Here is a 17,236-nt window from a genome sequence, read left to right on the forward strand (position 1 = left end):
TTCCGCAGATCAGCTCCTTAATATGGGCCTAGATTGGCCACGCGATGGTGAGAGGTGCTAGAGTAGCGGTGAAATTTTGTACCTAGAAATCAAAATGATTTGAACGCGCATTAAAGGGACATTGCGGTAGATGATATGATTGGCCAGATACTATTACCAAATTTGGCTTCATGGCGGAAGGGGGGCCCCACAGCGATAGATTCCCATCAAAATTGCCGAGGTATAAAATACATCATCACTTTCGCCTCTGTAGCTGAGGTGGATCGATAATAATGATACTAACTCACAAAGTGTTGTTTGTTCCCACCATAGTAGACCCATTTTCGGAAGTCATTGACCTGAATGGAACATGATATCTGATATGAGAGCCCGTCTGCATGCGAAGCCTAAAATAGACATACTACTAGACCAATCGTAGCGTATTGGATCAAACCGCCGTAGCAAAACAGAATAATAAACTCGTCATCTTCAGACTATGTATCATATTCAATTTATTGAATTTGCTAGATAGCAGGGGTTAATAGGGTCCTAAGATGCTATACAATCAATGGTGTCATTGATGGCTCCAAACTCCACAGCGTGAGCGAGGAGCAACACTATAAAGAGGTCGTTGGATCTTTTCTGATTCATCTAAGTTCAGTTTCAATCTCCAATCGCATTTCTAAAGGCCTCTTTCGCCATAATGTCTGTTCAAGACGGTACTTTTTTTGACTTTATTGTGGTCGGTGGTGGTACAGCAGGCAATATCGTCGCCTGTCGCCTTGCAGAAAATCCCAATGCCAGAATCCTCATCGTCGAAGCTGGCATCGGAACCTCCAAGGATAATGAGGAAATTCGGATCCCCGGTCTTGCTATGGATATTCGTGGCGGCCAGTATGATTGGGCCTACAAGACTACCATGGTGAAGCGCGATGACTACGAGCGCGTTGAGAAGCCTAACACCCGTGGAAAAGCTCTTGGTGGTAGCTCGTCCTTGAATTACTTCTCTTGGGTTCCCGGTTCAAAGGCTACCTTTGATATGTGGGAAGAGTATGGCGGGAAAGAGTGGACTTGGGATCCTCTCGTCCCTTATCTCCGAAAGAGTGTAACTTATCACGACGATGCTGGCCTATATCCTCCAGAGCTCAAGAAAATTGGTTCCGGTGGTCCAATTCCGATTGCCCATGCCGACCTCATGCCGGAAATGAAGGGCTTCCGTGATCTTCTTTCTAAGGCTTGGAAATCCACCGGTGAGCCTCTTACGGAAAATATTTTTGATGGTGAGATGAGGGGCCTAGTTCATAGTGTCAATACTATCTACAAGGGTCGGCGCTCCGGAAGCTTTCTGGCAGTCGTGGATAAGCCAAACATTACCATACTTCCTGAGGTTCACTCGAAACGGCTTATCATCGATGATGCTGATCGCACTGCTAAGGGTGTTACTGTGATCACCGGCTCTGGGCAAGAGCTGAATCTCTATGCTTCTCGTGAAGTTATCGTCTCTCAGGGTGTCTTCGAAACCCCTAAGCTTCTGATGCTCAGCGGCATAGGGCCGGCACCAGAGCTGAACAAGCACAATATCCCAGTGATTGTTGATTCCCGTCATGTTGGTCAGCATCTCTTAGATCACCCTGGCGTTCCCTTTGTTCTTCGTCTTAAAGATGAGTTCTCGATGGATAGCCATGTCTTGAGAAAGGGCCCACTGCAAAACAAGGTTCTAGAATCCTATTCCAAGGGACATCTCGGCCCTATGGGGTCACCTTTCCTCGAAATGATTGGTTTCCCTCGCATCGACAAATACCTTGAAAAGTCGCCTGAGTACATCAAGGCAAAAGCTGCCAACAGTGGACTCGATCCTTTCTGTCCCTATGGCCAGCCCCATTTCGAGCTTGATTTCATCCCTCTGTTTGGTAGTGCCTTCCAGTGGCATTTCCCGCATCCAAACAAAGGCAGTTATATGACAGTTATGGTGGATCTTGTTCGTCCTGTCTCCGAGGGTGGTGAGGTCACCCTCAATAGCGTGGATCCTCTGGAGCAACCTAACATCAACTTGAACTATTTTAAAGATGACCTTGATATCATTGCTATCCGTGAGGGTATCAGATTTGCATATGATGTTCTCAAGAATGGTGAAGGATTTAAGGACATCGTTCTGGATGAGTATCCTTGGGATATGCCTCTTCACGACGACGACGCTATGAAAAGAACTGTGTTGGATCGCTCTCAAACCTCTTTCCATCCTTGTGGTACAGCCCGGCTCTCCAAAAATATCCAGCAAGGTGTGGTGGATGCGGGTCTGAAGGTACATGGAATCAAGAACCTACGGGTTATTGATGCCTCTGCTATCCCTGTTATTCCTGACTGTCGCATTCAGAACTCAGTCTACATGGTGGCAGAGAAGGGCGCCGATGCTATCAAGGGTGACCATGGAGACCTCTACCACTAGGCTGGCATTTTTCCAGGTCTTTTCTAGTCAGCGACTATTTTCCCTTTCAGAGATCCTGACTTTGAAAGATGTGGAAGAAGAGGTGGGGGCGCCTATATTCCACGAATTCCGCAAGGAGCTCGTTCGTGCGTACAGATATCGGACAGAAATTCCAAGACATATACTCTAGCCTAGGTTCAAAGAGTGGTCAATCGTGGTGGTATTTGACAAAATGTTATTGTCTCTTCATATCTAGTCTCGTTATGAAACCTTCAGTTCAGAAATGTTACATTTTATAAGAAATCTAATAAATAGTCACAGTAGAGGTCTTCACATCTGCTACAAAATGCTATCCAACTGAATTTCTAACCAAATAATGTACGTACCCAATTTAGTTGCTAGCTAGCACCTTAGTACCCTCACAACATCGCTTTTTCGACCGTTCTAGGTGGGTCGGGGTTGAGAATAGAAAAGAACACCTCAAGAAGCAGAAGCTGAGTAGTGGCCTCGTTAAGTCATGACTTTTATAGAACTCGATAATGGTAGCATTGAAGGAAAAGGATGACAAGATTTGACTACAGATCTGTCAAATTCACGTGTCAGTCCCTCCCGGATCTCGAATGAAGAATGGAATCGAACTCTGTTTAACAGTCTTTGCAGCAACCCTTCTCCTAAATAAAGTCTATTCGTGTCAACAATATAAATGTTCAAGTGCGCTTTTTAGAAATTCCACTCTACAACATGGAACTTCACTATGTATTGCCCACAAAACTTTGCGGTTTGAACGCAGATAAGGCAATTAGTTCCAACGGCGTACTAGCAGTGCCAGGCCTCGGCGATGGGTTGGTGTGCTCGGTAGGTTGGGCGTTTCGCTGATAAATAAAACACTAAAGCGCATGTCTCCAACGTAAAGCGTGAAGGTTGATTTTCCCATTATTACAGAGATGTCCTTAACTTTCCAGGGTCTCGTGAAGGGCCCAGAGTTGATTAAACACTAGCGAATCAATACCTACCAGATCCCACCCCCGTCTCTGTCGCTGACTCGCCGCCGTATGGCGACCTTCCCCAACTATAGATTTATCAAAGCCTGCGGCCCTTTCCGATAGGTATGACGCGGCAAAGCAATCGGGTCCAATAAAGGAATACATAGGCAGAGGTGCTTTCCTCAACAGATGCACAAGGTACAATTAGAGATAGTGAATATGAAAAAGTAATGAACAGCCAAATAATTTAGGATCGAGGACTTACACTGGGCCAATACCGAACGGGGCACGAAAGGAGAGCCTTCTGACAGGCTCCCAAGCCCCCAAGAAGTAGGTTTCCGAGGAGCATGATCCTTACCTCCGAGGATGTTTGAGATGCAAGACGAGTCTGGAAGGCTTTCGTTATCCTGAAGGGCCTCCGGTACAAGCCAGACATGCCATTCAACAGGATCTTCACCTTCCCATTGAGAATTTAAATCATCCGTGCAGAGACGCGGCATCACTCCGGCTGCAAATAAGTGAAAGACAACGATAAAGTCAAAGTTTCGCAAAATAAAGTACTTCTAAGATAAAGTAGTCGCAAAATTTTCAGATCGAAACAAAAAATGTATTCTTGATTTTTGACAGCAATAAGGCAGACGGAAGAAGCCAATTTTTGCAACGAGAGAAGGGTGAGCGAATAAATGATTTTAAAATCGCTTAGTATTGCCATCCTTTTTGTCGCGATACCATCTTGGGCGCCATAAATGCGCCCTCATATACTAGAGAGTGCATTGGCCCCAAAATACGACTAGGAAGATCCATTCTTGAACAGCGATGTTGAAGTCTTTCAACAATCACTTGGCACGACCTGCGCCTATGTTAATTTAGGTGAAACCTGTACACAACAAACTTTGAAAACCATGCAGATATGGGCTGCATATTTGTTAACCCCAGCGCCCCTAATTGGCAGACGACATGAAAGAGTCCATTCTCTAAGAATGACTTTGAATAGCCGATGTCAATGATGTCCATTGATCAAGTGTCTCAAAGCTTCTGAAATATATCAACGAGAATATCTCCTGAATTGATTTGAACCGTTGGCTAAGAAGAGTTTCCGACTCTTTAATAGTGGCCACTTCCACCGCAATTTTGTTTTATTCCTAAAGATGCTCTGCGCTGAGGAAGGGTGGTGAAAGGAAAATCTGGCAGAGTGCGATCGGCAACGTTTCTCTAACATGAGCGGAAATATCCAAGCGAATTCAATGGAATTTTTACTTCTGAATGACACAAGCATACGTTGAAAACTTGTGTTCTGATGGTCGGACAACTAGTTCTTGCCAGAATGCGTGATTGAGGGGGGCCATGGAACTTGGCAATCGGGATCTCGGAGTTGCTAATGCTATAGTAGCAACATGCCACAGTATGACTCGGGAGAAGGTAGCAGCTCCTCGGGATATCGGCAAAAAAAAGTCAAGGTGGATCTATGCCAGTCTGTTTTCTTGGCCAAGGATTCATATACAAGGAAGGGAAGCAGACTCTCTCCTTTAAAATCAAATATGATCAGAGAGCAAAGTCAAATCCTGGTCTGAATTATTCTATGACATTCAAAATCACGACAAGATCTTTTAAAGACAACGATCAAGTAAACTGGAAGACGGAGCTTTAGTCTCAAGTTGAAACATATATTAAACACCAAACTCAGAATTAAAAGTGAGTGGCCGTCAGTACCCTAACATCTAGAATCATACCAATGTGAGATTGGGAAAATCCATGCCCTTTGCTTCTCATGTTAAAAAGTGCTTTTAGAAAAGGCAAAGGGCTGCACTGGAATGAGATTGTGTGGGTCAGCCAACTAGCCGTCGCGTTTCCTCGTCAACAAATCCTTCATTTGTGATTCGGCCCTCTGGTATATTGCTGCAGAAACCTGCCACCAGACCCAAGAAGTACCGGAAGTTTTCATATGCCAAGAATGAATCGAAGTAAAGGTCCCCTGAGAAGAGTGCCAAGTCTTGAATTATCTCACGTGGCCAATGCCATTCATTGCGTCTTTCACCGATGCTGAGGAAGGTGAGATCATCAAAAGATTGCATGGTTTTATTTGTCTTAGGAGAATAGACATGCAAACTTGTATTTTCTGAAATTCTGATATCAGGCAGAAGCTCGTTGACCTCGTGTTGGCTCAAAAGCAATAGGTCATGGTTATGTTAGAGACTAGACTCTCTGGGAAGTCTCCAGCTAGCTTCTGCTGCGGGATGAGCTGAAGTGTCTGATGCTTTGCTCGTGCCTTGATGATAAGTTCACTCTCATCCATCGAGAAGTGGAGCTGCGTAAACAAGGTCAGTTTCACGCTCGCACGACGGAGGCGCAACAAGCTTACAGAATATCCCTCATACTGGACAGTTGACATGAATGTTGACCCATTCAAATTCGATGATAGCACTGTAAGGGTTCGCTATATTGAATTTGTATTAATACCAGACCGGAAATAGGAAGTGGAAAGGGTTTCTCACGTTGTCAAAGATCCGCTGAAATAACGGTAAGCTGGTGTACTCCCGAGGAAGACGTCCAGGAGGACAATTTGCGAGAAGAAGCTCCCCACTAAGTAGGTTGTACCATTGCACTGTGGGCCCCGCTCGTAGACAGCCAAAAGCGACGAATTCATGCAAGCTCAATTCAGAAGGACTTTGCAGGTTCCGTGCTTTCTTACCATCGAAGGCTGATCATCGCGTTACCCACCCAGCGTTTTGGAATAGAGCATCAACTCCATAGAGAAATAATACTCTTTGGCAGGTCACAGTGTATCGTAGTAATGGAGCAGGCTTGATCTTTAGAGCCAACTGTCAACGAATGCAGACTAGCTGGCTTGCTTGTGTATATCACCCCTGTGATACTGAATGCTCTCTATGATCACATCGCCGAAAATATCGATTTACGCATCGAAGAAACATATATTTTTCTCTGGGATGATCGGAATGTATCTCCAGGTCCCTGGAACTAACTTGATGGAGCGAGCTGCCCTGATGACGAAGTTTGGTGAGCCGGCCAGGTAACCCCGTTAACTGAACTTTCTAAGGATTCAGGAACCGGACCGAATTTGTAAATCTATTGGCAATTTCGTCTAGGTAATCAAGAAGCATCGAATCGACTTGTATTTTGGTAGTAGTGACTGAAAGTCAGCATAGGGTGATGCACAAAAGACCATAAATAAGTTGATTAGCGTGTTGGTGCCTGAGGCACCAGCTCACTCTTACGCAAGGTGTGAGTACTGTAAAAAAAGAAAAAGAAAAAACTGGTGTAGTTTGATACCGCGAATCAGAGACTATAATTGAGATCGCAATTAGAAAAAACCGATGCCGGAAAAGCTAGCTTGAATTTCTGGCGGCTATAAAAGAGAAGTCATTGTCAATGATATGTTCTATCCTCCCATGACAACAGACTAATCCTTTCTCCTTCGCTTTCAACATGGGTGGAATGGTAAAACCCCTACCCTTTACGTTAAGAAATCAAATGCGATTAGGCTTATTCTCATGTACCTAGGTAAGTATTTGAGGGCCCATAAGGCGTACTTCTCAGACTTTCTTGTCAACCTCACTCCCCCGGGAAATATATACAGAGATGTCCCGATATTTTGAGACAATGAGATCGCTGGTCGACGTGATTGAAATACTAGTAGCTTGCTCGCAGATACCCTGGACTCGATTCCCCTTGAGCTCAGTCTCTCATTAACGTTTTTTTTTTTTTTTTTTTTTTTTCTACCGCTGAAGATCAGTTTTCTATACATTTTCCTTTCTGGTTGGACGATTACTTGCTCAATGGAAGATTGGGAGGAGCGGTGTTTTCGTCAAATTCCCGGCAATGTACCACTCCCAGTCGATTGAGCTGACCGATAATTCGCGCTGCGGTTGGCTGAGGTTGACCGTCTAGCAAGATCGCCTGCCATTGCGTAGGATGATTGATCTCTTGGTTTCAAGCACAAATTAGTTCGATGCCTCTGGAAAACGCGACTGAAGCTGCGATACCATTGCATTGAATGGTGTTATTGAAACAAAGATCGTGAAGATAAACAACTTCAAAGAGATAAATTGATCACTAGGAGTACACGTATGGCCGATATTGTGACAAATGAGTTTGACTCAATCGCCCCCTTGCTTCCTGAGGAATTTCACTTTCTGGAGCTCGAAGCACATGGCTTGGTTATGTCCAATGTAAACACTACTTATCCCACATCCACTAGTACTGCCTTTTATAGATGAGGAAGGAAAACGAATAGTAACATCCTTCTACATAATCTAGCAAATCGTCTTGATTACATACAAAAAGAGTCAAATTGATCTATTAGACTAGCTCATTCATCAAGAACAACCATTCCCAGCCGCCGAGCAACCGCACTCATATCCACGCCACGCACAATATTCGTATTATCAGAAAGAACCTCCGAATCACTGACTTTACTATAATGATTCTTGTAGAAGTAAACTCCGTTCTCGGAGACAAATTTTGCACGATCAAGAACGACTGTGAACGTGCCAGATTCGTACGGTAACCAGTTGTACAGATATCTTTCAGGGCCACGAGGAGTAACTCGTTTTGCAGCTGGGGGCTGATCCTCTTCTGAGAGGATATTGTGAAGGGCGCCAATAGGGAAAGGGCTTTCCTGGCTTTCTTGATTTTGCTGGGATAAACTTTCAAGAACTTCATTTTGGGCGGGGCCGATGGCCGACCAGGAATTGGACTTTGGAATGAAGAATTTGAGGGTGAGGGTTTTATTGGCCGGAAGGTGGGAGAGAACAGACGCTGTGAAGAGACGCGCTGTGCTTTCGAGGAGAGAGAAACCTGCCGTGTCGCGTATATGACTGAGAAAAGATGTGTGGACAACGTATTGAATGTCAGAGGTTTTGCCCTCAGGAGTATTGGTGACTGTAACAATGTCGGCTTCTCTAGAAACCTGGAATGCCGGACCAAGAGAAAAGCCACCAACCGAGGTTTCTTGGCCGAGCTGGTCACGAATCTGCTCTTCTGTTGGCATATCTTGGCCAGGAGGTTCGCCCTCATCAACATCCAAGGCATATCGCTGATCGGCATAAGAAGAGACGTTAAGGAACAAATCGAGGATTATCATCTGGCCGATGTCCATTTGCTCCGTAACACGCTCGATGGATAGTTCAAATGCCTCTAACCTGAGGTCTTCATTGTCCTCGGGTGAATGTTGCGCCAAGTCAGCATCAGCGCGTCTGCTAGAAAATGTGCGGTTGAAGTAAAGTAAATCCGGGCCGTCGCCGATCTCCTTAGCCTCCTCGGAGTCCTCCATATTGCCCACTCGATAACTGTGCGATCGCACCAGAACGCAAAATCCAATATTGGATAGGCGATTGGGACGATTCCATCGCGCAATTAGTGGAAGAGGATTTTCGACTCCTGACCGATATTGCTGCTTGCGACGCGCGATTTCCATGCGATTATGCTCAATGCAGGCAAAGCCATCGGGCGGGCGGTATAAGTAAATTTCGAACAAAGGCTTCACTTCGTCATCCGAGAACATCTGCATGAGGTATTCTCGGAGCTCTTCGTGGTCGTCGTCCAAGGGAACAAGACTGTAGACCTGAATGGGAGTTTCCAGATCGGGGTCTGTCTCGTATTCTGGCGAGACATACTGCTCGAGCACGACAGGATGACCCAAATGGTCCGTGTAGGTGCGCACTTGCTGCCAATCCATCTCAGATCTTGCAACTGGGGCTATAGTTGGTGCAAATGAGCAGCGACCTTTGATGAGGAAAACAGGTTTGAAAGAGACTACTGAAGTAAACGTAGGGAGCAACGGGCTTAAATGGAGGGGAGGGGTGTTACGTAAGGGAGAAGATCAACACTTAGGGCTAATAGACCAAGTAAATTGAGCATCCGGGCATAATGAGAGGAGGTACGTAGGTAGTATGGAGGAGAGAATGTGCAAGTGTGTACTAGTAGATTGAATGTGGTACTACTGGTAGGTGGAAATCTTAATATACTGAGAGAGACATAAAGTCAGGTGACTGCCCAGTAGCATGCCCTACTAGTATGAACAGCAACAAAATCAATTAAGTGTTATAGTCAGAAATTGGCTAAATTTACAGCTGCAACTAGGTACTTCTCGGGTGGCCTCGTCAAATCTACTACAGGCCCAGCTTTCCTAGCTGGTTGCCTCCCCACATTCCGTACTTGCTTTCGTCATTTGATGCACTTGTCGCAGTACCAGGAAGCGGTTTACCCGCATTAGACGTTGGGAACTTGAATTTTCCCACTGCTGCGTCTCCAGTAGTCATGGTGATGTCTGCAAACTTCTTCGCGACAGCGTCTGTCTTTTTCGGGTCCATCTTATCTTTTATGGAACTGATCTGGTCTTTAGCGGTCTTGTGCCAATCCGCCTGAATCTGCTCAATCTTGGCCAGATGGTTGTCAATCCAGTAGGCCCATAGGGTACGCAGACCCCAGTGTTTGAGGCCCCAGGTGGTATCGTCTGGCTTGAGGGCCTGTCCGTTTGGCTTGTTCTGGGAATATTGGCGGGTATATTCATGGTCGAATTTGTCCGAGATCAATTCGATGTTCTGACTGGGCTTGGTCCACTTGTCGCTAAATTCCTGCAGATAGTTCCAAACAGTAGCAGTCATCATGACCTTATCCGCTATCTCTTTTAGCTCAACGATGTAACCGTTGCTGGGGTCGTCCTTAGGGAGGCTAGACTTCCTTCCTTCGGTAATAACCTCTTTGACTCCGTTGGGCTTTTCGTGATACATGACGAGCAGGTCAAGCGATTGGCCATTTCCGAGGAATTCAGCGGTATGTTGGACCCAGTTCATTTTGGGCCCATTATTTCTCGACCAAGTCATTCCGCCATTAGAACCTATACAGATATCATTAGTTAATATCAACAAGACGCTACACACACTCCCCTGGTCTTCTTACCTCTAAACACCTCTGAGCACCAAGTCGAGTCAGGACGTGTCCATTTCTTAGGGAAAGGAACCTCGCCAAGACCTCCATATTTGGATTCCTTTCCTCCGCACACCCACTCAAGGAAATGCTTGACCAGATGTACCTCAAAGACGTGCTCCGTACGGAAGTCCTTCGCGGGCAATTTGCTATTACCGTCAATGAGCTATGCATTGCTCGCTCCCTTGACGGAGTTCTCCTTTGTTATCTTTGCCGAGCACCTTCTGTTGTCGTTGATATCTTGTGAGCTGGATAGCATAAACTCGGGAAGATACCACTATTGTATTCTCATCAGTATTTGCGTCTTGTTGAACCGGAAGAGGAAAAAATAAACAATCAAGGCATACCTTCGCCACACCCGTCGGCCCGTCGTCCTTTGCGTTACACCGGGGATACCTCAAATATATAAATTTCTTGTTGTTATCATAGAAGCTGAGACTCATCTTTTTAGGCTCTTGTGGGTCAGAAGCGCGGTCGAAAAGGAACGAATCTGTATCGTAGCACTTTCCACTATCTGGGGATGGGTAGATAGGACAAGAACCACTATCATCGTCACGGCCGAACAGAGAAGAGACATCTCGTTTCGAGTCATCGCTGTCACTGACTTTCGTGCCGTACATTGAGCACATCACGCAAGAATTCTTTCCCCCACCCTCACCAGGGCAATTAAGGAAGTCATCGGGGATCGTGACCAGAGGGCCAAGGGTAAGTGTGTCACGCTTGGCAATGGAATGAGAAACAGGCATAGGCATGTATTCATTTCTACGCGAGGAAGAGTCTTCCACGGAAGAATTGTATGCTTCATAGCCCAGCAAAGTTCGCTTGCCCTTCTCACCAACGCAGGTTGAAGGCGTGATTTGCTTCCTGGGCACCTCTGCGAGCGTGACTCGGAGATCGTCGCCCCAACCAAATTCCTCAGGGGCGTCAAGCTGAGCGTACATCTTTGAACCAGCATCAATACCATAGCTGAGTGGACAGCTGTTGTCCCCGTCGAGTGCGTAGGAAGCTTCCGCATGTCTGATCACATATCCATCCAGGACAAGATCAACGGAACACCGGGGTATCTTCCAGCGGTCATCGAAGTCAATTCCAAAGCTGACAGTTGGCTTCAGATGCAAGGTAATCTCGCCGTTGGCAGAGACAGAGGCATCGAAATGGGGCTTGCCAATGGTCTTAGCCTTACGGTCGGGCTCATTGAGGGCTTTTTCTGGGTATTCATCGTTTTGAGGGTAGGTCTGTTGAATTTCCCAGGATGCGAGAGTAACGTCTGCTTCCAGATGTCCCGCTAGAACAATCGAGGCATCTGCAGAGGCATAGACTGCGAGGTTCGGACCGACCGTAACAACTCCAGGCACGCGGAAGGTTGCGCCGGGGAAGTCGTCGAGACCGAGCAGCTTGATATCACCGGTCGAGTACGTCAGAGAAGCAACGGCGTCAAGTTCAAACCTAGCTTCAACCTCTCCGGCGTTTCTGAAGTAAAGGTAGGATCTGCTGAGATCCATGCCCTCCTTGAGGGTGGTGATAATGGTTATACCGAAAGAGGTCTCAACATCAATCGAGGCTGTGATGGATGATCGAATATTCGCCTGAGCCTGGGCTCCACCAACAGGGCATGGTCCGAACTGCTGGTCAATGAGAAGGAGCTCGACTTTCTCATTGACCTTATGGTTGAGCTCCTTGGTGGCCTCGGCTTCACCAGTAGTGATCAATTGACCGAGCCAGTTGAGGATATCCTCACCGAACCAATGCTTATGGACCTCATGGCGCTCCATACCACCATGATGATACGCATCACGCCATTCATCTTCGAGATAGCGCTTTCGGTTCTTGTGATAGCCTGTTTCATCCCGCTTTGCGCGTTTGGCCTTTCGCTCGGAGTTACTAGCGGGCCTGTCGACAACAGAGTCCCAGTATCCAGGCTGGTTACTATAGTCAATACGCATCAAGGCATCGCCGTAATCACGAGGGACATGCTTGAAGTCGTAGTCGAAGGTCAAGTCGTAGACGGATCTGCCCTCAAGCTCACGCTTGTTCAGATGACCCGGGAGACTCTGGTTATAGGACTCCTTAAGCTCCTTTGCGACGGCATATCGACCGGGGCCACAGCGACTAGGCATTTGAAGAATGGTACCAGGAGCACCCTTTCCACGGTGAATGTGGTCACACTTGCTGTCCGCGGAGGAATCAGTACAGATCATGCGGATAGTATGCTCCTCTTTGCTATCGCTGTCGGGGCAGTCCATTAACTCCCAGGGCGAGCCATCACGCTTATCCAAGCTGACATAAACCTCATCAGGGGCGGTTATAACCACAAATCCAAAAGCAGCGTCTTCAGGCTCTTCATCAGCATCGCCTTGAGTGTCACCAGTGCCCCAGGTGTCGTCTACCGAGAGATTGAAGTCGGGGTCATCTGCATTCTCTGGGGAATTCTCAAACAGATACTCCAAAGGGACTGGCATAAACAGTAATTCACCACTTGCGGGTGTGCAGCAGAAGGCTCGTTGACGAGACCTGTTCTCTGTCAGCTTATACTGCCCTAATAGAAAAGGCTCGACATAACTCACGTTGGCATACAGTCCTCTCCTTCACCGTATAGACTCAGCGTAAGCTCAACCTCGTGACCAGTGTTACAATGGTTGTCATCACAACTATAGACAGATCGGTCACCTCTCCCCTGTTATATTGTCAGCCACAGGCATTCTGATGGTTGGTATAAAACAAAACATACAGCCCAATAGCAGTCTTTCCAGTTCTTGATCTCTTCCTTGGAGCAACAGTATTATCGCATGTTGTCCATGTCAACATCATCTAGAAAATCAGCCAGCGCCTGGCCAAAAAGTCCAGTGTAGTCCAACACATCGGAGACAGCTTCCAAGAATATTCCGGCGAATATCAAGGGCTCTTGGTCATCCGAGCATGTATCCTTCCAGCCGCAGTTGATACCACCACCGGCAGCAACCTCAGGGATAGGGCAACAGTAGAATTAACGTCCTGCAATTGTTAATAAACATGTACTTTTGGAATGAGAATTAGAAAAACATATCATCAGAGCAGTGGCCGTTGCCTCCATCTACGGCCGAGGCCAGGGCCACTTCACCACCATGGCATTGTCCATTGCAAAGAATTCCAGACTCGCCACCACGCCAGTGGCAGGTATCTGGGTCAGGGGCAGCAGCGATAGGACAGCAGATGCGAGAGTCGTCCTTATCACCACCATCCGGACATTTAAAAGTATCCATCTCGATAGTACCGGTAGGACAGTGTTTACCACATTCCGTAGTTCTACAGTCACCAGGATATTGGCTTTCCCAATAGCTGGTATCATCCTTCATGCTGTCCGTCATCACAACGTCCTCAGGGTACAGAACACCACGAAGAGCATCGAGATTGCGGGTATCCTGATCAATGGCCCACATTAGAAGACCACTAGTTTGGTGAGTTTCAGATCCTGGAAACGTATTGTAAGAGAGAGTCACATGATTGGCTACTTGGTAATTTTTCTGGAAATGATCATACGTTTATTATCTCCGCTAATCGATCATGATGTTAATGTCACGGGTCAGACCCGCTTCTCACAATGGCCTTGCCATAGCCTCTTCCCCGCACGCCCCCGTTCTGCCACCGCCTTGCACGTTACTTCTGTCGTTGTTCCGCTTGTTCCACTCCTTTCCTTGTCCAAGCTTTTTGTAAACAGCATGTTGGCCTAGTTAGATTTAATCAAGTCTTGCTTCAGCCCTTCACAGTTAAAGGGACTTCGGCGACAAGGCAGTCTCGGTGATAAGGGTTAGAGTAGACTCCAAATACGGACGAAGGTAGGAGGAAATAAATAGGTCGACAGAAATTAACGTTTATAAACGGTCGTACTACGATATGATACAATAATAGGGGTAGTCTACACTTGTGCCCGTGTACTTTTGCCGCTATTTCGAAGAGCACTGCCACGCGAAAACAACGAACTTATAACGTGTTTTGGACCCCACCCGATACCCCTTTTTTTTCCTGCTGTTTAAAGAGCGCTATGGTTGGTACTTTCTATCGACTAGACAACCGGCTCCGTTGGCTTCCGCAAGCTCAGCACAACTCACTCGAAATACCGTGGGGGGTATAATTAGAGCGCCTTGGAAGCCCAAAATTGTATGGAGGTTCTCTGTAAGATCAATGTTTGCCAGCTTCTACTCAGTACGACGAGGATACTGGTTTAGTGAAATACGTGCGAGGGTAATTGCGCTCAAGAGCTAATGCAAGGTGGTTTGCCTAGGTCTATATCAACCGTAGTCTCCGGGGTACGATTGGCCGGACATGCTGGTCCCCAGGGTCTATGGGGGGCCAAGGACAGGGTCTAGCTGATTAGCGGTTTAGCAGCGCGGAAAGGTAGTAGCCAGCCCCTAAAGCCTTGCAGCCATGTCAGCCGTGCTTCCGTTCTTGATAATAAATAAGAGGGAAGAGATTTCATGCTCCGTTCCATCAGAACGTTTCAATCTACTTCTCAAGATGTCTCGAAGTCCAGAGTCGGCAAGCCCTATCTATGAGCCGATTAAGAGGTCAGACGATGATCATTATAACCCGGACCTGAACGCCGAAACACCGACTTTTAAAGGCTCTCCTATTTCTGCAGCATCGAAACAACATGACGAAGGAGCAGAGGGAGAGTCACAGAAATCGGTTGATATTGACTGGTTTGTCTGGGAACTCCTGGGAGTCGCGATATCGGGTGGTATCCTAGTTGCCACAGTCGTCATCCTTGCCTCGCTCAACAACACACCTGAACCAAAGTGGAATTACATGTCTCTCAACTCGTTGATTTCCTGGTTGAGCACCGTCTCAAAGGGCTGCCTTATATCTGCCATTAGCGGGGTGCTAGGCCAGTTGAAGTGGACATGGTTCAAGCAGGCATCGCGACCCCTACCAGACCTTCGTCAATTTGACACGGCGAGTCGAGGATTTTATGGCGCTATCCAGTTGATATGGAGATTACGTGCTAGGTAGGCCGTGCTCATTAGCTTAGAGTTTTTCCAGACTAACACGATGGGCAGGCATTTTGCGGTCTGGGGCTGCTTGGCTGTTATCCTGGCGTTGGGATATGATCCATTTGTGCAGAATCTAGTTCACTATCAACAAAAAATGGTTGTGGATTCATCAAAAACTGCTTTTGTGGCAAATTCATCCATATACAATGCTTATGGATTTCAATATGTGCTTACGGGTAGTGGAGGTAGGTCAAAACAAAAGAAACATATTACCTGTGGCTTGGATTGACGATATGACAGAGAACAAAGAGGTCGATTCTGAACTCAAATCGAATGTATACAATTCTCTTCTAAATCGCGACCAAAAGAGACCTTGGGCCATTCCTCAGTATTCCTGCAGCTCAGCAAATTGCACATGGGGTGCTGTTGCATCGTTGGAAACCCGCGCACTCTGCGCAAACATCACTGAGCACCTCACCAAGTCATGTAAAGTGACCCATAAATATGGCCTTTCAGAAACGAGCTGCAATGTCACCCTCCCCAAAAGCAACGTAAAAGCATCCTTTAAGGGGGGTCACATCGACCGCTATATTCAGTGCATTCATTAGCTCTGCAGTTGATCCGGATGCAGCGTTGGTATTTACCAATGCGACAATGTATCCAATACAGCTTATTACTCCCCGACTCGCAAATATCTCAGTACTTGCGGATCCAATTATGAACCAAGAATTGTCATTGGGCGGCGACGCATGGGAGGCAACGGAATGCGTCATTGAGCCTGTCGTACGCCTATCTAGGCCCTCTGTCCGGAACAATGTCTTCACCGATGACACACTAGCGATCTGGAATACTGCGACTGTACCCAATAACGAGACAGGACGGTACTTCAATCCGCCCTGGGGAGATGATATGGGTGTGCAACCCAACCAAACCTTTATACTTGAGAGAGAAGCAGAATTTGCTATCAGGACGTTTTTAATGAACATTTTGAGTGGCGGGTTCTCGCACAATCCATTACATCAATCATATGGAGCGACAAGTGACAATATGGGGTACGCCGCATCCGACATCCTTCAGGCCCTTGGACGGGAAGATATTGTTGGATGTAGTAGCGAGTCAGCGATCAGGTTGAGATGCGCCATGGAAAACATTGCAGCAGCAATCTCCAAAACCTTTCGAGACACCATGTACATCCAGGCAGCTTCGAAGCTGGAAAACGCGAACATGACACCAGGTCATGTTCTGACCAGTGTGACATATGTCTCGATTCACTGGCAATGGATTGTATTACCCGTACTTGTTTGGATACTCGGGGCTGTCGCGCTGGTAGGGACTTTCTGGAAGACACGGCGGACGCGAGTGCCCAAGTGGAGGAATGATCCATTGCCTTTACTATTTCTTTATCGGCATGAGACCGGTGATGCACAGAGATATGAATTACTTGAACAGATTGATTCTGGCGAGCTAAATACCCTGCGTGGAAGGCTGCACGACGTTGACGGAAACCTAAATATAGGATGATGAGAAGTAATCAATTATTTGACAATCAGCTAGTAAGAGAGAACGCATTGGATAGTAGAAGGATCGGTTGGATTTCAGAAGTTAGGTCGTACTATTGCGAGATGCCCTTAGGATCGAAGCCTATACCGATAGTGCCGGAATCAGCTGTTATCGCAGCATGCAGTGCGGACGTAAATCTGAATATGAATCCAGACAAGCATACTAATATGGGTGCTGCGAGACTGAGGTATCCATAGCCATAAGAACGAAGGCTCATGACCAGCGAAGAATCGGAGATTTATCAGTCGTAGGTTTGGGATACATATTGACCAATGACAACTACCTATCGGGCACATATGCCCACCCAGAGGGAGAGTATTGAAATCTCCGGAGGAAGGCACACTCTTCCTGAGCTGCTCCACATATTCCACTTTAAG

General features: G+C 46.8%; 4 protein-coding genes across 4 annotated transcripts; 2 read left to right on the forward strand and 2 right to left on the reverse strand.

Moving 5' to 3' along the window:
- Positions 1–7,714: 7,714 nt before the first annotated feature.
- On the reverse strand, positions 7,715–9,082 carry N7481_012694 (uncharacterized protein; the record flags this gene model as incomplete). The annotated part of the gene is made up of 1 exon (XM_057271913.1): positions 7,715–9,082. One exon carries the CDS (start codon positions 9,080–9,082, stop codon positions 7,715–7,717), a length of 1,368 nt encoding a protein of 455 aa, XP_057116101.1.
- Positions 9,083–9,515: 433 nt separating this feature from the next.
- Positions 9,516–13,748, reverse strand: N7481_012695 (uncharacterized protein; the record flags this gene model as incomplete). Its single annotated transcript, XM_057271914.1, has 7 exons — positions 9,516–10,243; positions 10,306–10,481; positions 10,554–10,609; positions 10,680–12,843; positions 12,897–13,006; positions 13,061–13,096; positions 13,407–13,748. 7 exons carry the CDS (start codon positions 13,746–13,748, stop codon positions 9,516–9,518), a joined length of 3,612 nt encoding a protein of 1,203 aa, XP_057116102.1.
- Positions 13,749–14,823: 1,075 nt separating this feature from the next.
- On the forward strand, positions 14,824–15,318 carry N7481_012696 (DUF3176 domain-containing protein; the record flags this gene model as incomplete). Its single annotated transcript, XM_057271915.1, has 1 exon — positions 14,824–15,318. One exon carries the CDS (start codon positions 14,824–14,826, stop codon positions 15,316–15,318), a length of 495 nt encoding a protein of 164 aa, XP_057116103.1.
- Positions 15,319–16,016: 698 nt separating this feature from the next.
- N7481_012697 (uncharacterized protein) lies at positions 16,017–16,820 on the forward strand (the record flags this gene model as incomplete). Its single annotated transcript, XM_057271916.1, has 1 exon — positions 16,017–16,820. The coding sequence occupies one exon, from the start codon at positions 16,017–16,019 to the stop codon at positions 16,818–16,820; it is 804 nt and encodes a 267-aa protein (XP_057116104.1).
- Positions 16,821–17,236: the final 416 nt, after the last annotated feature.

Source organism: Penicillium waksmanii (genome assembly GCF_028829765.1).
Source record: "Penicillium waksmanii strain IBT 27052 chromosome Unknown utg000010l:1.0-3698451.0:1.0-3701458.0, whole genome shotgun sequence".
In the NCBI taxonomy this organism is placed as follows: domain Eukaryota; kingdom Fungi; phylum Ascomycota; class Eurotiomycetes; order Eurotiales; family Aspergillaceae; genus Penicillium; species Penicillium waksmanii.